General features: G+C 56.8%; 1 protein-coding gene across 1 annotated transcript in view; it reads right to left on the bottom strand.

The window, feature by feature from the left end:
- Positions 1-21,101, bottom strand: part of CACNA1E (calcium voltage-gated channel subunit alpha1 E) — a 63,200-nt gene that overhangs the window by 34,140 nt on the left and 7,959 nt on the right. The window contains exons 4-10 of the mRNA XM_082766470.1: positions 20,389-20,541; positions 19,986-20,167; positions 11,793-11,896; positions 2,338-2,453; positions 1,204-1,257; positions 860-994; positions 545-754 (exon numbers count right to left, since the gene is read on the bottom strand). Of these exons, the coding sequence (XP_082622596.1) occupies positions 545-754; positions 860-994; positions 1,204-1,257; positions 2,338-2,453; positions 11,793-11,896; positions 19,986-20,167; positions 20,389-20,541 (954 nt within the window). The remainder of the gene's footprint in view (positions 1-544; positions 755-859; positions 995-1,203; positions 1,258-2,337; positions 2,454-11,792; positions 11,897-19,985; positions 20,168-20,388; positions 20,542-21,101) is intronic.

Below are 21,101 nucleotides of genomic sequence, written 5' to 3' on the forward strand. Positions count from 1 at the left end.
GCCATGAGCCAGGGAGAAGCTTCTCAAGCTATTTCACCAACATTAGCAGGCCAGAGCCTGGCTCTTCCCCTTGCCCAAAAGCTGCGTCTCACCACGACCAGCTGCCATCCCACACCGTGCCCTGCTGGGATCCCAGCAGGCCTGAGCATGCCAATGCAGATTTGGGCAGGCCTGCTGCTTGACAGGGACATTTTCAAGGTGAAGAAGAGTAAAAGTGGATGGGAAAGCAGCAGTGTCCCTCCTGCAGCAGCTCAGGAGCAACACACGGCTGCCGGGGGTTGAGCACAGTGCTGCGTGCCAGGTTGGATGTGGATGTACTGAGCACCACTGCTCACAATTTTGGGATAAATCCACCTGAATCCTGCAATCTGCCTGAGAAAACCATCAGACCCAAAGCGCATGAGGCCAGGAACACTTCTCCACGTTTTCCTGTGGGGCCGAGACCACTACCAGTGGCCAGGGTGTGTTGGAGATGAAAGGCTACCCCAGGTGCAGGAGGTTTTGCCGTCCCACGCACGCTCTGCCCCCGGCACGAAGGACTCACAGAGGAAGTGTGTGAGCCAGGCGGGCTGGTTGTGATGCACGATGGCCACGCAGGCGGTGTTGAGGGCTACCAGGCTCAGGACGATCCAGTAGAAGACCTGGGATTTCACCATGTGGCGGACGGAGATGCGCAGGAGGCGCTCCTTGTGCCGCAGATAGGAGGCACCATCCACCCTGGCGCCTTTCAGGCCCGAGCGGCTCAAGGGGTTACCTGAGGGGGGAAAAAAGGAGAAGATACCAAGGTGAGAGGACGAACCGGGTGCCCCAGCCCCGCAGGAGCCACGTCGGGGGGAAAAAAGCTTGGAGCAGCACCGACCCAGGGTGGGATGGAGAGGTCTTCTCTGCGCCAGCCTCCGCTCGCCCACCGAGGCAATGTCGACGCAGTGCTCGTCGCTGGAGTCGCGGTTCATGGTGTCCGTCCGGTTCCTTTTGATGGTGGCTCGCCTGAGCACTGGCAGGGGGAGAGGAAGGGGTGCTGGAGCTGCGGTGGCACGGCTCTGCCAGCAACACACTCATGGCTCCACACCCCAGTGCTTGGCTGACCCGGGTCTGGCGGTGGGATGTGCCCCCTGGCACGTCTGCAGACCTCCCTCCACCCACGGAGGAGGGTTTCAGCCTCCGTTTGTGGCCAGCCACCAGGAAGGGCTTGGCTCCTCTTACCTTCTAAGGCTGAGGTCCCGGAATTTTTGTTCTCTTCGGCCAGCATGACTTCCTCTACGCAAAACACACAGTTCAGCATCAGGAGACAAGACACCAAAGGTGGAGCACACCACACGTCACTGCCTGGTACCTAAGCACTTTGCCCAGCCCAGAGGTGGTCGCTACAGGTTGCAAACTCTCATCAAGCGTTGGGGCAGTGTCCCAAAGCAAATTCTTTGGGGTGGCAAGGGGCAGCTACTGCACATTGCATCAGGAAGAGAAATTACTTCTGATCAGCCTGGCTTCTGTAATCAGCCTCCATAAATAAGCTGAGTCTTGTAGACAGAAAGTCTCTTTTCTGAGTCATGCTCTTGGAGGAGACCCCTCTCCGTATCCTCTGTGTCTCTGAAGGGCTCCTCACCTTCTGCTAACTCCTCGGAGGAACAAAACATCTGCCCTCTACTCACTCACAAGCTGATTTTATTCATGAATTCATGAGTATAAAGAAAAGAAAGAAAAAAAAAAAAGCAAAAAAAAAAAAAAAAAAAAGCTGGGGATTTATCTGAGTCTTGTGGATGCCAGGAAAGCTGGGTCCCAGGGCCAGGCAGTGGCACGGCAGAAAAGGGAGCTGACTATGGCGCATGAGGCAGAGCTGAAGGTGAGCAGTGCTACCCTTGTTTAGAGGAACGATAGGAACCTGAGAGCCATCACCTCTCCAGGGGAAGAAAAACAAAAATAGAAATAAGGTTAACAGGTGGAAAACCACTGGCACCGCTCACCGCTCTGCTTCCCCACTGCCCACCTCTGCGTGAAGCTCCAGCGAGCACCAGCAGACGGGGACGTGTTGCGCAGCAAGGCTCATGGCCGCGAGGGCTCAGCTGCCTCTCCTGGTGACACTACGTGCCTCACGCCCCAAATATTACATTTCTGTGCCACAAAACGCGAGGTTTCATCAGCTGCTGGGGATGTCCCTGCTCACAGCCTGGCTGGAGAGCCGCTGGAGCATCACTCCTGCTGGGGCTGAGCCCGTCCGTGCGCCCAAGGTCACCATGAGAGCACCCAGACAGCCCTGGGGTTACGCTGGGTGATGTTCAGAGATCCGTCCCCATCTCAGCCACCCTCAGCACCATCACCCCCGAGGTTCCCAGCTTTTACCCGCTTTGTCTATCCAGGCCCTGTAGCCGTTGAGCTCCCGCTCGATCTGCTGCTGGCGCCGCAGCTTCATGAAGGCTCGGCGGTTCTCCACGCGCTCGCGCTCTTTGGCAAACTCCCTGGGACAGGGCAGAGGGGGAGGTGAGAGCACAACCAGGGGGTTCTCCTGCCCCACGGATATCCCATCCCGTCCACCTCGCCACCCTGCAGCCCCCAGGTTGGGCACTGCCACCTCCTGTGTGGCTTTGTCCCCTGCTTGGCCTCGTGTCCAGCTGTCCCCTGATGTCCCCTGTGGCTGTTGTCACCCATCTGGTGGCCAAACCCAGCAAAGCAAGGTGAGACCAAGAGCCTGGATGAGCAAAAATCTGCCAGAAGGGACAGTTCCAGAATGGGGGAGTTATTTGCAAGGGACATGGGATGAGCAAAGAGGGAAGGGGAGCAGCGCCCTCAGCTCCTCTCGCACAGGGCAGAGGATGCAGCACGGGGAAGGAGCCAGGGGAATTTGGAAGAAATGGAAATATTTGGCAAGAAACACAGATGTGGCAAAGCAGGCAGCCCCACGCACAGCATCCTCACACCAGCACCCTGTGTTACATGGAGGATGACTTCAAGGAAGTCCCACACCCACACTCACACACCCCAAACACCTGGGGCATCTCCACCCACACGTTCCACCTCTACTGCTGGACACGTTGACACGCAAAAAGTGTCCCCCCCTGCAAAAAGACATCCCCCAGCACACCCTTTCTCGCACAAGCATCACCAGGATGGGCCCTGCACCAAGCACCCCCGCCCCACCGTGCCCAGATGAGCAGCAGATGGGGAAGAACAAACAGCTCCGCTCCCGTTCGAGGCGAGCATCTCTCTCCCCAGAGAGCAGCAGCAGCAACCTCCAGCCTCCAAATACTCAAAAGAAGCGAAAGAATCGGTCTGTCTGCTGCAGAGGGAGTTCAAGTGCATTACCCCAGCTGAGCTATTACACCCTTAATGCTGTGTGGGCTTTTGCATGTGCGCGCGCGTGTTTGTGTGAAAAGCCCTGAATGTTCCCTGCATCTCTTGTTTAAGATCCCCAGACAATTCGAGCATTTTTAATTCCACCCCAGGAAGGTGAAGTTTCCTGCCGCTCCGGCATTAAGCATCAAATGCCTCTCCCCCTCCAGCTCCGGCTTTCAGACTGAAATGAGACTTTCTTCCTAGGGCAGGGAAGGGGGAAGAGAACAAAAGGGGAGGAAGAGAAAAAAGCAGCCTAAGCGGAGGGAAGGAGGGCGGGGGGGAGAGCGAGGAGGAGACCTCCCACAGCCGGCGGGGAAAGGCGCTCGCCAGTTTGGGCACGGCATGTGAAAAACGCTCCTCGCCTGGCGCGGAGGAAAGGCAGGATGATTTTGGCTTCATCCCCCACGCCGCTTTCTGCACAGCAGCGAACTCGAGGTGCCAAGAAGCGGGGAGCTGCCATTCGCAGCCAGAGCCAGCGGGGACGCTGCCTTTGTCCCTCGGTGTCCTTTGTCCCTTGGGTGTCCTTCGTCCCTCGGAGCTGGGGGGTGCCAGAAGCAGGCACCAACGCTTCCCCGTGTCCAAGTGCTTGCTCGTGCAGCCCTAGCTTGCAAGAAGCTGGTGCCATGCACACAAACCCAGGGACACCGCGGTCCCTTCTGCTGCGGCAGCATCTCCGAGGGAGCCGCTTCCCACACTGCTGCTCCCTAATGGAGCCTAATTGCTTTTGTCCATTAGGAGGAGGAAGGGGGGCAGAGAGGAGGCATAAGAAGAAGAAGAAGAAAAAAAATAAAGTTAAATTCAAGTTAATGAATTATTACATCTCAGAGAGACACGTTACCGAGCGGGGCAGCAGCGGGGGCTGGTGACATCTGAGAGTGGGTAGGCGATGCTGACAGATCAAGGATTGCTCAGAGCCAATTTGCAGCAGCGGGTAGAGATAGCGCTGCGGTGCGAGCACGGGGCCGGCCGCGCTGACTGGCAGCCGCCTGGGAACGCTCCAGGCACGGGGCTGGCCCCCCGGGAGGATGCTGCTCCCCGAGGTGTGCGGGTCACGGCTCACGGGATGGCACCGCTCAGCTCTGCAAGGGGCTCCGGGGGGCCAATTTGAGCAGGGCATCCCTCCCCAGGCCAGGGGGGCTCTCCAAATCTGTAAAGGCAGGGTGAAAGTGTGCACAGAGAGCCTGATGTAGGGGTTTCAGCCTCCAGCCTCCTCTCTTTCCCCCATGGAAAAGCCTGTGCCGAGCACGGGGATGTGTTGGACCTGGTGTGGTTGCAGCTGTACATTTTGGAAAGCCAAAGGTGGGCACCGAGGGATGGAGGTGGCGGGGGGAGCTTGGCAAGCAGTGTGCCATCATCCTCCTGCAGGCGAGGAACCATCCAGACACCGTGCCCAGCCTTCCGTGGCGATGGGAGCAGATGGTTCGCTCCTCCCGGGGAGGAAAATTCCCGTTTAGAGCCCTGGCAGTCCCCTGACGCAGGGTGAGAGCATCCTGGTGGGAGACCCCGGGGGCATGGCCACGCTCAGCAGCCTCCTGCCCCAGGCTCCTGCGCCCTCACGGCAATGCTGCTTCAGCATCACTGCTCTGCAGGGCCCAGATCCAGTCTTAATAGAAGAAAACATGTTAAAACATCCACAAAAGTGCCCCTTTTTTGGGAAAAAATAAAAATAAAAATAAGGGGAAGAAAAAAAAATATCATGGGTGCTGCAGCCCACTTGTATCCTTCCAGGAGCTTCTCTGAGCCCAGAGAGGGGATGTAGCACTGGTCACACCAACACTGTGCTTTCCATGCTTTGAAACAAGCCAACCATCTTCAAAACCATCTATTCATCACCTTTCACTGCCATTAAAAGCACCTCCAACAAACCTGCTACTAAAAGGGTCTTGAAATGACCCAAGGCAGCAGGAAGGGTGGGGTGGGGAGAGGAGAGGTACTGGCTTACATGCTGGAGAGGAGGCAGCAGCAGCATGCTGCTGTGGAAAAGCCAGCTGTGGTGGGTTGTACAACAAGGAGAACCATCTGTATGGCATCAGGTAACACTTCTGCTCTGCTCAGCACCAGCAAGGTCTCAGCACACGGCTCCTGTCCAGTTTCAAGCACCACGATTTGAGGAAAAACACCCTCACTCCAGGAGGGTGTCAGAAAAGGTTACGGGACAGAACGGACACCAGGTGGTTTGGAAAACAGGGATGAAAAGGTGCAACTCAGGAGGATCGGATGGTATTTACCCAAGAGACGTAAAGGAACCACAATAAGCGTGCTGAACTAATGGTGCAGCCTGTAACCCGGCACCCGAGCCTAAACAGAGGGTGGCAAGCAGGGAGCAGGGCTGGCAGCACCAGGCAGAAAGTCTGGTGGTGGCACCAAGGTGACAGCAAAGGCTGGAGCAGGGACCCTGAGGGTCCAAAACCCCCTGACTGTACTCCTGTGGGCATGCTTACAGCGTTTAAGAGAGGCAGGTGGTGGTGGTTGCCTTCTCCCAGGGAGAAAGCTCGTGATTTAAAGCAGATTTTCCTACGGGTGCTGCTGGAAGTCTTCTACCAGGGTGAGGAATCTCCAGGGGAGAAGTCACAACTCCCAGCACCACAGGGCTCCTTCTATAAGCTGGTCCCTCAAAGGGATGCGGGCTGTTGTGGCTCCACGTCAAGCCCAAAATCAGTGGGGACACAGCCACCACTGGCTGGTTATTTTACGGGACACCCCACTTTTCCCAAGGAGCGACGCTGTCACAGGCACTGCTGCTGCCGGGCAATGGCAGGAGAGAGCAGGCACCCTGGAGATCTCTCGGGCCTGGGCTTTGGGCAGCTTTGAAAATAAAATCCAAAAATTCAAATAACCGGGGGATGAGCCAGAGTGGAGACAAGACAGAATGGAGACACGGGGATGACACGGACACATTGAACCCCTGGGGCCAGCAGCACAGCCCCTCCATCCAAGCCAGCTGGGGTGTTCCAGCTTCAGGTTTCTTTTCGAGGTACAGGCTGCAGTCTTTGGATCTAAACTCACAAAACCCACGGATCCCCACGGCTGGAGTCGTTCCTAACCTCCCAGCTACGGCAGCAGCATCTCAGTGCAGCCCCCGCTGCGTTCGAGGTGCTCAGAGCAGTGAGAAACATGGGAGAGGCTCACACTGCGCCTGCTGGTGGCGAAGGCAGCCCACTGAGCGCATTAAATACCTCCCCTCTTCTCCCCAGCGACTTCGTGTCTGCACTTGGCTCCAGTCAACAAGCTCTCACCCATCCCAGAGCAAGCTCCACCATCGTTTGGGATCGGGGCCAGGCATCTGTGTCACTGCAAAGTCCCTTGAGGATGTCTCTGGTGGAGCAGGTGCCCTGCACTTCACGGGGCCGCCAGCCCCAGGGCAGCTCAGCACCTCTGCGCACGCACTGCGCTCGCTCTCCGGGAGCAAGCAGCACTCCGTGACCCGAGAGAAAAGAGCAGCCGAGAGCTTGCAGAGCTCGTTGTTTCCAAACAGAGGAAAACAAGTCAAAGAGGGCAAACAGCACATGGAAAAAGGGAGCCAGCCGCCGAGTGGCAGCTCCAACGTTTGTCCCGAGGTGACAGCGCGGGGGTTCGCAGCTCCGTCCCCCCTGCTCGGAGGGGGTGGCATCAAAGGCAGCATAGCAGGGTCAGCCCTTGCTGCCAGGAGCGTCTGGCAGCCCAACGAGAGCAGCAGAGGTGGAAGCTCAGGGCTTTGTTCCGCTGCAGGCAGGGCAGCACCGGTGCAGGCAGCGCTGCTTCGAGCGCCCCGGGCTCTGCCAGCAATCGCTGCCCCCAGCTCACACCGCATCGCTCCTCCTATCCCCTCCCCGGATTTTGTCTCTGTAAACAGGGAGGGTTTTGTCCCCCCTTTGCACGTGACAGCAAACAGAAGGTGTGGGACCAGTGCTGCGAGTGAGCTGCTGCACAAAGCAGCCACCGATTTCCAACGTCTCATGGCGCTAACTTCCCAGGAACTGCGGAGCGCTCTAATTGATGGCTTCCAAGCGAACACAATGGATCCAGAGCTAAGCATCGAGCGTGAAACCCACAACGCATCCGCTAGGTATGTCACTCTGCTGCTGCGAAACAAACAAACAGCCTCCTACGACGTGCGGAGAGCTGGCAACGTGAAGTGATTCATTCGGGGGATCCTGCCCAACCCACCCAACACCGGCACCAAACACCCCCTTGTAACGTGGTGTTGGTCACCGTGAGTTGGCACCTTTCCAAGGCCAGAATCACCTGGGTTGGAAAAGATCTTTGGGATCATCACAGAGTCATAGAATCACCTGGGTTGGGAAGGACCTTTGGGATCATCGGGTCCAGCCATCAACCTGACAGCTATTGCCAACCAGGACAACTGAAATTAAGGAAGACCTGGAGCGAAACTCCAAAAACAACACATGAGCTTTCCACTGAGTGCTTTGTGAAGAGCGTCAAACCCCAACCTGTCCCCCCCCAGCCTACAGAGCAGATCCCCAGGAAGGCACAGAGCCCAGCAAACACAACGTGGCTGAGACCTGCTAGCAAATAATCCCCAAGGAGAATCAACGGGGAGCGCCACACATCCAACGCGCCGCTTTCCGGGCACACATGGTGGCATCCTGCTGTCACTGCCGACGTCCCCACCAGCTTTTCCGTGCTGTGGCAGTGTGTCTCCCTGCTTTCCCCTCCGCAAACCACCCACCTCCCAGGCGTTGATCCTCTCCTTCCCAGCGCTTGGCTTCGAAGCACCTGATCCAGCTCGAACGCGGGGCCCGGGTTTTGCGCGGAGCCGTCAAAAAATAAAAAAACCCAACCCTGCCTCCGTCGAAAACGTGCGCTCGTTCCTTCAACGCCCTTATTATTAATTGCTAAAACTTAATCTTATTCATCGTTTGTTATGCCTCAAAATTGGAGAGGAAAAAAATTCAAATTAAGCCAAGTGAAAAGATTTCAGAGATGGTACAGAAGGCTCCTGGAGGAGCTGAAGAATGCTCTCCGGAGACCGGGAGCGCAGCGCTAACCCAACCTGAAAGAAAGAAGATCTTAAGACAAAGAAATCTTGCCAAATTGATCCTTTAATTATAACATTAGTCGTTTCTTTCAAAGGCTTAGTGCAAGAGCTGGGGGTGGGGGGCAGAAAAGACTTAAAGGGAGAAAAGACTTAACATCACCAGGATGAGTGGAAGCAATTAGCAGGGTTTAAATTACTCTCTTGTTTGGTACAAGGCAGATGGATCTCATTTTTCCTGCCATCGTGCTCAGCTTCTTGCTCTGCCATCGGCTCCCAGAGGACCTCTCATTGGCACTACCACAGAGCCTCCCTGGGTCAGTCCCCATCCCCGTCCATGCTGCAGACCACGAGGTGCCACCACACCAGGCCAGCATCGCTGCTCCCACCAGGTCTCTGCAGCTTCCAAGCACTGCCACGCTGGAGATGCAGCCCGAACACGTGGATCCAAATTGGTTTGCATGGAAAACAACCGAGGAAAATGAAAAAAAAACTCTACAAATTTGCAGACCTCTGCAAATCTCCAGCACGGGGCAGCTTTTGCATCCCCCTGGCTCGAGGCTGAGCCCAGCCCCGGGACACACGACCTGCTGTGAGCCTCACTCTTCCTGAGCTCCTGATCCACAGCCTGCGACAAGGCAGAAAGCAGGGCATCTTGGCTGGTGCTCCATCCTTGCTCGCTCCAGCTCTTCTGCCAGGATTATTTCAGGAGCCGTGTAGCTTTAAAAGCTGAGCAGTCACATCTCCTTGGGCTCTATACCTGCAAAATGTTCTCAAAGCGGAATGGGGCCAATTTTTTTCCTTTTTTTTTTTTTTTTTTTCCCTCTCCTTTCTGCTTTCAGTTAGAATTAATTGATCCGTAATTGCACCCATAGAGGGGAAAAGTTAATAGACACAGTAATAAATGCCAAAGCCCCAGAAGAACTTGCTCTCCAAGCCCCTGCCTGGAGCGACTCCATCTCCTCTTAATAGCCTTGCATGCGATTCCAGCGCATGTGTGCGTATTTAGAGAGAGAACTGAGGAGCCTCGCTAGGATGGAAATCATTTCTTTTCCTCTCCCACATACATTGTGCTCGGGAGCAGATGGATCCAGGCTGTTTACATCACGGAGGTCATGCCTCAGCCTAACAGTTGGGGAACTGACTGTTGGGAGAGATGCGCATCGCAACCAGGAGATTGCTAAATCTGGGCTCCGGCGAACTTCTTCTGATGGTGGCACATTAAACAAATGTCCTCCTGCAGCCTCTTGGCACTCAGGACCTGCCTGGGGCGTCTGGTTGGTTCCTCGGTGAAAATAGTTGCGAGATGAAGCAAGAGGAGGAGGCTGGAAGAACCAAGGGGACCTTGTCAGTAGTCAGTGCAGGTTGCAGGTTTCGGCTCCTCATCGTGGGTCACGCAGATGATTTTTTGGGGTTGGCCAACGCACAGCAGCATCACTGTAACCCTGTCTCAGCCAAAGTCATGGTAAACAGGAGGGCAGAGGCCAGAGAAGAGACTCCTGCCTGCTTTTCCCCTACAATAGCAGATGGGACCAAGCACGTGGGCCACCAGGACTCGCTGCTGAGCACAGCGCCCCGAGTTAGCAGAGCAACTGTGTTTTCAGCTGGCCACACACAGCCTTTTTTCCTTCCCCCAGAGCAGCGCTATTACACCAGGAAACATTTCTTTCCCATGGAGATGTTTCCATGGAGCTCGTCCCCAACATGACCTCCTCCTCCCCACTCAGCCCAGCGCAGAGGGATGCGGCCGGACCCCAGCTGCAGGGCACGGTGATGGAGAGGTCACCTTTGCCTCCTGGAGTGGAGCCCGGAGCTCTCCTCCAGCACAACAGAAGGGTGAGAAGCATTAAAAACAAAACCTCAGCAAGCAGAGCGAGGCAAGGAGCCCTCACACACCTTCGCTCAAGGACGCACGGGGCGTGCATGCAGAAGCACCGAGCCTCACACCCCTCCACCAGCTCAGCAAGAGGACAGCCAGCCTCGCTGCCAAGGGGGTCCCGAACCCACGGAGGGGCTGGGGACACCACAGCCCCCTTGGTGGCCTTGCACCCATGGCAGAGCCCAGCTCGCCCAGCCCCGCGGGAGCTGAGCAGCCGTGCTTTTCCCTAGGTAGCTGGCACGCCACGAGAGCATCTCCATTGCCAATTAGGCCACCCGCCCACGCGCATCCTTCCCCAATACAAACCCTATCAGCGATAAACAAACAGTGGAAATGCCAGCCGGCGCCTGGGAAGAGCCCGAGACAACTGCATCCAATTCGGCAGGCACGAGAAGGGCTGCCCCATACGGTCCTGGTGAGGGCAAGCACCCAGGGAGGGGCAGGGCACAGCCGGGTGTCCCCACAGCCACCCCGGACTTGGCATCTCCAAGCTGGATGTGGCATAAGGAACACAAAAGTCACCCAATGCTGCTTGGGATTCTTCATCCTCCGCAAGGCAGCATGTAACCTCGTTGCAGCCTGTCCCCACAGCCCCTGCACCTGGACCTGGGGAGCTGCAAGCCACCTGGAGATGTTGAAGCCCTGCCTGCCTCTCTAGAAGCATGTCCAAAACCACCACCACCACCCCTGAACACACAGGGATATTTAGGACAATGATAGAGATGGCCAGGACCAGCTTCCACTTCGATACCCGCATCCCAAAATCACAAGCCATTAAGAAACAAGCACCAAGGAAATGTACTACATGGCTTTAAGCTCAAGGAGAAATGTGCTGCTCACAGCACCAGCCTGCACACACAGGGAAGTCTTTTTTTTCTCACCGAATGCTATCTCCGAATCCAAAAGAGCAGCTCGGAGTGCCCACAAGGCTACGTGGGGATGTTGATCACACACCAGGAGCCCAGCACAAACCCTCACGGTGCCCCCTGCCCTCACCACAGCCACCCCTCGCTCCCAACAGCCTCGCTCCCTCCCCGCTCTCTAACCCCTGCCAGAGCTGAGGATGCGCCAGTGCAACCTTGGTTCATCGTCATGGAGACGAGAAGCCTTTTTCTCTCCAAACCCAGCTTGATGGCTTGGATTAAAATCTCCGTTCCTTTGGGAAGAGCACCGAGGTGCCCCAAGCCCATCCTGTGCCCACCACACACCAGCAGCTGGCAAATGCGCACCTCACTGCAGACACATCCCGAGCTCGTACCCGTTTCCATATCGCTCCCTCATGCCCTGTGCCCGCCAGCAGGTTGCAGATTTGTGCCAACAACAACTTGCACATGACCAAAACCACAAGCTCGTCAGGAAGGAGAACCAAAGCATCTCCAACGAGGGTGATAAACAAGCACCAGGCGGTGCGGAGACCATGGGGAAGGGGGAGGACACCGGTGGAGATCTCCGCCCCGGCATCCCTCCCCAGGGAGCAGAGGAGATGAGCCACATTTGGAGCAATCCCCTGCTGTGGGGCAGGTGTGGAAGGGGACAGGGGGACCTGAGGGGCACAGCAGAGCAGAGCTTGGGGCTCAGGCACGGCCCGGAGGAGGACAGCATCTGGCTTACCCCGACAGCACTCCCAGGACAAGGTTGAGGACGAAGAAGGATCCAATGATGATGAGGGGGATGAAGTACAGCCAGTTCCAGGTGGCTCCTAAGGCATCATTGGTCTGGAGGGGAAAGAAAACACAGGTATGAGGTTACACCCAAGGCAGAGGGTGGCACTTCTCCCCCCACACTGACCACACCACCCTCCTCCGGGCATTACAACCGTGCCCCTGAACCTGATGGGCTCCTGCTGTCACCCTGCTGAGTTATCCCACCCGAGCCCCAAGGAGCAAGCTGCAGCTCCAGGCAATTATTCACTGGGGCTTTTAATAAGGCAGTGCCCCCCCCCGGTACCCTGCAGCCGCTCCCCGGCCCCATTTGTCCTCGGGCGCCAGGCAGCGCGCACATGACGCCGGGCTGGAGGGTGATGCGGCAGAACGTGACTGTCTGGGGGAGGTGGCATCAATCTTGTTGCGATGAAAGGCTCTTTCTCTTTTCTCTCTCCTTCTTCTCTCCCCCCCCCCCTCCCCTTCCCTTCCCCGTGCTAATTAAGCCCTCATCTTCGTCTGACTCATTGGCACTACGTCTCCCCGCCGGCCAGCGCAGGAGCCGAGCCCATCTCCTGGAAGGGAGGAGAAAGCCACCATGCTCGAGCCTTCCTCCAGTGACCAAAGTGTCCTCACCGTGCCAGCACGGAGGATCCCAGCACTTGACCAGCACATGGAGGGGGATGCTATGGGCAGAGACCCCGGTGCTGCCTGCCAGCCCCTTCCCTGGACACCCCGAATGGGTGCCTTGGCTTTGCCCCATGCCATGAGCACCTCTTTGGGGTCAGGGAAAGCACCTGTGGAGGCTCATCGCCCTCTTCCTTTGGCAGCAGGGGCACCACACATCTTCTCGAGGTCCTACTCCACCACAAGCCCCATTCCTTGGGGCCAGAAGTGAGCACAAGGATTGGGAACGGTGTATGGGAATCTCAGGCAGCCAACGCTCACCACCACCCTCCAGGGACACCCAGACCTCCCCGAGTCCTGGCTCCAGGCCACTGCTCTCCAACAGCCCCGTTTTCCAAGGCATCAGCCTTGAAGGCACTGTGCACCCCTTGGACCAAGCCCACGCAGGCCTCCAGCCTGCTGTCACAGTGCCATTGGGTGCCTGCCACCCATGCTGGGACCAGTCCCTTTCAGAACAGGCCCCTGCCTGAAAGCCGGGGGATTTCCCCCAAGATGCAAAATAGCTGAGTCTTTAATGGGTGAACATCTTCCCCTGGGGCTGGACACAGGACAATTTCCCCAGGGTCACCAGCAGCACCCCGACACCACTGTGCTCTGCGGGCACTGCCTAAACTGGTGGCACTGGGGACCAGCACTGCCCTGCTCCAATGGCCAGAATTTGTCCTTTTACTCCCCCAAGGATCTCGTGGCCTGAGGGGCTCGGCATTTCCCACTGCTTCTCCATCCAGCCCATCGTGGCCACCTCTGCACCCCAAGGCTGAAGCAGGCCAGCCCGTGAATAACGCGCTATTCCCACTGGAAGGCTCCTCGAGCAGACGCTCTAATGGTTGCCCTACCTCTCAGCCTAAATTTATTTGTGGCCAGTTTATACCCATTTGTTCTCTTGCCAGCATCGGCCTTTGGCTTAAAGAGCTCTTCGTTTCCCATCCCGATGTGTTTATAGATAGCGATCACGGCCATCCCCAGCCTCCGCCTTGCTAGATAAAGCAAGGTTCCCCCAGTTTTCTCCTAAATCACTGCCTCTCCCTCCCTGATTTTCCTAGTAGCCCCTTCCCTGCTCCAGTCCATGGTTAATGTTCATCTTCCCAGGACACAGGAGACCTGAAAGAGCCATCCCAATGGGTCCCAGGGCACCCCAGCACGATGCTATGAGCCTTCATCATCCTGATGGCAAACCTCTCATCCTGCCCCTCCGCCTCCACCCTGGCACTTCCAACCACAGCAACCCGGGTTCTTAGGGGGTGTCTTCACTCTCCTCCAGCACACACGTGTCTCATCCCCATGAAACCCCACCAGCAGGTCCCAAAGCCCCATCCAGCCCCCCCTCGGAGCTGCTCCCTTCCCACCAGCTCCTCTTCGTCACCTCTTTCCCATAGCAAAAGCCTTACTATGACGAGCAGCTCTGCACGTTTCCTGCACTCAGAAAACCTGTCCTCTGCTGCCAGGTTAGCCCGGCATGACCTACCTTTGGCAAACCCATGATTCATTTTCCTCTTTTGCCTCCAAAATCTGTTCCGAAATGGCATGCAATTGAGGTCAGGCTCGCAGCCTTATTCCTGCCTGCCTTACTTTTTCCTTCCTCCCCCCGCTTTTAAATATAGGCATCGCATTCGCTCTCCTCCAGTCAGCTGGTGCCTCCCCCAGCACGCCGGAGCTGTTATAAATACGCGTTACCAGACCTGCCATTTCGTGTGCCAGCTCCCCCCAGAACGCGGGGGGAGGCGATGCCCAGCGCCACGGCGATGGGCACCATGGGCTGGGGCCATGGCCATGCTCTTGGTCATGCTGCCCAACCTCTGGTTGCCTCCGTGGTTGTGTTCACCAAAACTAGGGTGAGAAGCCCATCCAGCACAGGAACCATGCCCCAACATCCCCAGCCTTCTTCTTCCAGTGGCAGAGCGAGGAACCGCTTGCTGCCCCTTCAAGCATCCTTCATGAGGTCCGTGTTGGCTTCAGTTTTGGCACTTCTTCGGCACGAAGGTGTCGTTCTTTTTACCAAGCAGCCTGTTTTTCCCAACCCTTTGGAGCACCATTTATTTTTAATAACCTTCCTCAGTTAATAATTCATTGGCCTGGTCCCCTGTGCCTTCCCATAGGTTTTTCCCCTTGGTCATCCATCACATGCAGAGGCCAGGGCAGACACACCACGGTACTTTAATCCCTAGTCTACACAATCCCTAGTGTCCTTGTGCTGGAGACCAGGTCCCATCGCTCACATAAGCCCTTTGGGAAACCAAGGCGCTGCCTGATGGCTGATCCTTCTTCTCCCCTTCACTTTAAAGTTGCAACCTTCTTACTATAGAATTTTAGATCCATCTCGGTTGGGAAAGACCTTCAAGATCACCAAATCCAAGCCAAGTCTCCCCATTCCCCTCGGTGCCACATCCACACATCTCCTGGATACCTCCAGGGATGGGACACCCCCACAGCCCTGCACACCCTATTACACACCTCAGCACCCAAAACACCACCACCCGTGCTCTTCCACGGCCACCTGCCCAAGAAATATGCTCGCTACCACCTTCAGGAATACCTGAGACACCACCGTGTGCCTTCAGCCTACAAGGGACCCAAGCCACCCCATGGAGCTCTGTCCCCAGGGGTGATGGAGCCAGCCCTGCAGCCACCCCAGTGGGCACCCGGGCACCCCAGGGAGCAGCTCTGCTCTTTGGGCAGCCCCTGTGCTTCCGAAGGGCAGGAAAAGGCGCAGGGAGCTGCAAAAGCAGGTCTCACTCGGGGGCCAGAAATCTAAAGAAGTCTAAATATATCCCGCCGTCGAATGCAAAGCACAGGCTTGCAGCCCACACGTACCCTCCCTCAGGCTGTGCTCGCATAGGAAACTTCAGGATTTCTTTGCTGGGTTGGGGGGGGTGAAATAATAAAACAACCACAAACTCAATTTCTCCTACCTAAAAATAAGCAGAAAGCGCCTTCTGCCTTTGCAGGGCACCTTTAGTCCTTATTTCCCGGTGGCTTGATGGAAAGTGGAAGGAGAGGAAGGGCGATGGGTGGATGGAGAAGGAGCAGAGCTGTGCTCTGGTGAAGGTGGTCGCTGCGCCCAGCACCCACACAGTGCCCTGCACACACCGGTGGCCCGCACGCAGCCACCTCCCCTGTCAAAATTCATCTGCATTAGGAGAGCCTCCACGATTTCTGCTCGAATATGGAGCGAGACAGCAGGTAATTGGATTGGGGTGATATACAGCCAATGCCGCAACCGCCTGGCCACCTGCTCGGGGACACGCGCAGCACGGGGCACCACGATTCGCACACCAGATCCCTGGTTTGGCATCTCCTGATGGCTTTTTGGGGTGGCTGCAGCCATCCCTCCTCATCCCCGCAAACCGCAGCCACATCCAGGTGAGCCGCGCGCACAGGCCAGCAGGCGCAGCATCGCAATCCAGCAAAAAAGAAAGACAACAACAACAACAAAAAATCTCCCAGCAGATTCCCTGACCTAACCAGCTCCCTCAAGACCTTGACACCCGCTGCTGCTCTCTCCAGCGCAGTAACAGATCTCCTTCTTCCCTTTAATAGCAGTAATTTCATCTCCCGCATGCAGGGCCATGCCTCACTCCCCGCCAGCCGCGCCTGGTATCCATCAGCGACCCCGGTGCTGTACAAGATCTGAATGAAAATGCTTTTCTTCTCCAAATTAGGTTAATGAGGAAATTGGTACATTTCCTTCACCGAGCAAGGGCCGGCCCCCAGCGGGCCGCATCCTGCCCTTGGTGGGCGCCCCGATGCTGTGCCCACAGCACCGCGCAGACCCCGGGGGGAAAGGGGATGGGGAGTGGGAAGAGGTCCCCAAAACAGGACACGGGATGCTCAGCGAGGGCTGAAGCGCATGGGCACACGTCTTGCTGGGAAGGAATGGGGAGAGAGGGAAAAAAAAAAAAAAAAACAACAAAGAATGGGGAAAAAAACTCCGTTCTATTTCATTTTTCTATTTTCTAAATTTTTGACTTGGAAAAAATGATGCTAAAAGCATTACGGAAAAAAATAAGTGTTTTGGAAATTCCTGAAACGGGCGTGGAGACTGCTTTTGGCTATGTTTGACTCTGATCTGCCGAGAAGTCGCAGCCAGGCACCCCAGCACCGCCTTCCAGGGGCTGCGAAGGAAACCTTTGCTGGGATGCGAAAGGCAATTAGAGGCTCTGGGCTTAATGAGGAGGGGCTCGAGCCCCCTGCTCATTCTCGTTGGGCAGTGCCAGAGCATCCCAGGCTCTGCTGCCTTCAGCAGCCGGCCCAGGGCAGAGACTTTCCCTGGCAGGCAGGCAGAGGGTGTGGGCAGGCAGCTTGCAACAGAACATGCCTGCGAAGCTGTGGATCCAGCAGACACAGTTTGTTTCTTGCTGTGTCATTTCAGCGTGCACACACATTTTAAAAAAAAAAAAAAAAAAAAAGCAGGAACATTTGGCAAGCTGGAGAGGGTCTGGCTTTAAGTGCTAACAAAGAGCCGAGCCAGGAGGGGAACAAAAACCCGGCTTTCTGCCCGTTTCTGTGCAGGGTGCGTGCAGCAGCACCTAGCAGGGCGCAGCGACCAGGAGCAACCTTGGGGTGGGGGGAAAGCAGCTCAAATAGTTAAAAGTTAGGATGGTTTTAAGGCTTTGGGGTGGAACTTCCTCAGCTCCTCCTTCCTGAAGCCCTCGCTTGCCTTTTAAACCTGTGGTTAAGTTGCAGGCAAGGAGCAGAAGGGGCTCTGTCCTGTGGTGTTCAGGGCTTTTCAGCTTCCCTGGCCCCCCAAAATAGCCACGGAGGTAATAAGATCTGCACCTGCTGAAGGCATGGTGTGTCGATTAAATTTTGATCCCTCCCCAGCTGGGATTTTTGGTTTGTTTTAATTTGAAGCACACGCAGCAGGACTCCTCCCTCAGCGAGGGCATCAGCTCGAGCGCCTGGCGGTGTCCCAGGGCATGGAGGGCTCAGCCACCGAGAGCTTTCCCCCTTTTGACACCTCTCCCACCTCCTTCACTCACCAGCATCCCTCCCTCTGCCTCCTCTCCCTTGGAAAGGCACCGGGCTGAATGCACCTGAGCGATGCTCAGGGCCTGCCAGTGCCAAAAATGTTGATCTCGTGGCACCCCCTGCATTTTACCACCCTCTTTTTCCCCAGTCCTACCTCTTGTGTTGCAAGAGGGATTTGGGGTTTACAGCAAGCAGCTGTGGCCTGCTTGCTCCCTTGACGCCTTGCCATACATTTTTAATTAGCAGCACGGATGCTCTTCCAGTGCTGCTCAGGAGGCAGAAGGATTTTACCCATTAGTGCTGACGGCCGTGGCCCTGGGCAAAAATGGAGCCGGCTGCTTGCACGACCCAGCTTCAGCACGGCTACTGGGGCTGTGCCAGCCCTCCTGTCTGCCTTGGGTTGCTCCAGCCACCCTCATTTCACTGGGGCTGCCTCTTCCCACCTCAGCATCCCTTCCCCAGTGAGGAAAGGAGGGTTTTTTCCATGCTCTTGTCCTGCACCGAAACCTGGCCATGGGCTGCGGTCCCTGCACCACGCAGCCAACATCCCCAGCTCCATCAGTGCCGGGGGCAAAGCACACAGCTGGGACAGGCGAGGGTCAAACCCTATCCTGAGGCCACGTTCCTCAGCCTGTGTGAGCACTGGGTGCCCTCACTGGGTGTTTTTGCCCCAAATCCCAGCTCCCAGCAGTGCGGGGAAAGTGGCTGCCAGCAGCTCCCAAAAACGCGCTCCTGCCTGCTACCTGCAAACAGCAGCCGAGCGCCTCCAGAGCTGGAGCAAACAAACAAATCCTGGTGAATAAACAATAAACACAGCCCTCGGAGCCGGTGTTGTGGAGGAAGTCATGATTTCAAGCTCCCTTTCCTGCCTTTTCACCAGGCTGAGCCTCCCCGCCGCGCTCAGCATCCCTGCGCCACTGCAGCAGGGAGGCAGGACAGGGGTCCCTTCTGCCAGCGGGGGCTTCCCTGCGGTCCCAGCAGAAATCAGGTCTGGTTTCAGAGCATCCCAGGCAAGGGGGATCTGCTCCAGCAGCAGGAAAAGCAAAATGTTCCTCAGCTTCCATTTTGGACAGCTGGAGGGACCGCCAACCAAAACCCACCTCAAAAAAAGAATGAAACCCTTCACGCTCCCAGGGAAAGACACAGCACCCCGCAGTCTGAGGCTTGTTTTTCCTCCCCCCAAGCACATGCCGATTTCTGCAGAGCAAGCCTGCCTTTCACGCAGGCAAGGCTGTTGAAAACAAGGCGAAAGCCGAGCGCATCCACAAAATAACACACGTGGAAAGCACCGCGGGGCTGATTAGCTTTCCGCGACGCTTTCTACAAATTGTGAGAGCCGCGCTCCGAGACCTGGCAAAATTGGGGGAAAATGGGTCTTAAAATCACGAAGCAGCTACGCGGGGGAATATTAGAGTAAGCAATTTCTCTGAGAGATTGCAGAAGCGTTTTCCCTGCCACCTCCTCTCCCCTGCAAGGCTGCCTCGCTCACCTGAAGGGACTCGGTCCCATCACTTGACACCAGCAGCGTAAGGCAGAGACCCCCTGGCCAACCTCCCCAAACCTGGAGGGGGTGAGAACCCCCCTGGGGACCACAGCCCCCCATGCACATGCCTGCTCACACCTCCACATTTGCTTTTTTCCCATAAAAAGGGTCTGAAGCCCATTTTGCTGCTGTCACGTGCGGGGACCGAGTGCCCGCAGCCTTCGCATCCCTGCGAGACACGGGGAGGGCGAGGGACGTGCAAAGTGAATCAGCAGCATTTTACCACCAAGACCCAAGTCCTCACTCAATTAGCAGCCGAGGAAGGTCCCTGATACTTCCCATTACGGGTAAGTAATAGCTGGTACTCTGCAGAGGAGCGGGAAGGGGAGGCAGCGTGATGTCCTGGCCGTCGGGGACAGGATGACAGAGCACAGCTGGCCGCCGAGGCGCCTGCTGCTGGGAAAATCATCCCAACACCCAGTCCCCAGCATCCCTGAGAACCCCAAATGAGCATCAGTGCATCCCCCCGGTGTGATGGCTGTTCAATTCTGCCCCATTCCCCACCAAAGCAGCGAAAGCCAGGCACCAACAGCTCCTTTAGGGGGAGGAAAAATGAAACCTCATGGCAGGACCGAGCCCTGGCCACGAAACGCTCCCCCAGACTGGGTTTGGGTGGTCCAGCAGCCCCGTGGATGCCAACCCATATCCCTTAGCACAAATAAAAAGGAACGAGGTCCCAACGCTTGCAGCACACCACCTTTTCTGGGGTTACAGAGCAGTCTTCCTCGGCAAACATTGAAGCACATCTCCCCATGCCAAGCCGTGCAATTTGCCTCCCGCAGAGCGACGCCACCCTGCGAACCTCCAGGCGTTACGGGAGCCGGGGCAAATCCCACCCAAATGGGACGCGCCGGCACCATCTCCATCCCTCAGGATCTCAAAGCCTTTCAGGCCACGGAGCTGCCATCTCCGGCACCCCGTCCCCACACCCAGCCACCCCACGGACCCCCCGGCCTCGCCACTCACGTTGTACAGGACTGTGGTCCACCCTTCCATGGTGATGCACTGGAAGACGGTCAGCACAGCGAAGAGGATGTTGTCAAACTGCGTGATCCCGTCGTTGGGACCGATCCACTCCCGGCACTCGTAGCCCGGGGGGCAACCCTGCACCCCGCACGGGTGGGGGGGGTCCAGCTCCTCCAGCTCGCCTGCGGGCACAGGGCAGAGCCAAAGGACGCGGCGGTCAGGGAGGAGAAGAGCCCAAACGCAGGGGGGCTGGGGACAGAGCAGGGCACGACGAGGAATTGATGCACCCTGGGTGCAAGCCAGGGGTCGCATGCACTACACGGAGCAAACCATTTTTTTTGGTTTTGGTTTGTTTTTGGTTCTTTTTTTGCATGCTCAGGGTGCACAGAGCTGCCTTCCTCACCTGAATTGTTCGTGTAGCAGGCTCGGTGCAGCTTCCCGCTGTAGAACTCCAGGCCGATGATGGCAAACATGAGAATGGCGAAAAAGAGCAGCAAGCCGATCTGGAGGAGAGGCACCATGGCCTTCATGATGGACTTCAGCACGATCTGCAGGCCTGGGAGGGAAGAGGAAGAGCCCAGCTCAGCTCAGCACACGCTATTCAGAACCAGGCACCCCCGCTCCCACCTCACCAACAACCAGGGGGGCAGGGTGAGCTCCCCAGCACCACCTGGGCATCGCTGGGATAAACCCCACGACACCCCCAGAACCCCAAACTGCTCACTGCCTGCAGCACATCACCCCTACAGTCTCCTGGGAGGGGGTGGTAAAGCTCTGGGCATCCAGGTGAGCATCTCCTCAAGGCAACACGAGCAGGTGCCCGAGGAGGGAAGCCACGGCAGCAGCCTACTTTATTTATTTATCCCTGTTCCTGCAGAGGAAACCTTGCAAAAAGATGAAATCTCCCCTGAATCAAGTCCTGGGAGGATCCACCCACAGCCTGCTGGCCAGGGAGCAGGACCCCAAAGCTGGCAGGGGGCACCAAGCCACCGGTGGGCCGGAGGGGACCTGGGGACACCGGCTGGTCACCTCCCTTTGTCACCCACCAGCTTCTTCCCCTCCCTTTCCCCAATTTCCAGCCCACATCGCCGAGGTGAAACAAGCTCCCCTCGGTCT

This window comes from Aythya marila, assembly GCF_965140915.1.
Source record: "Aythya marila genome assembly, chromosome: 8".
In the NCBI taxonomy this organism is placed as follows: domain Eukaryota; kingdom Metazoa; phylum Chordata; class Aves; order Anseriformes; family Anatidae; genus Aythya; species Aythya marila.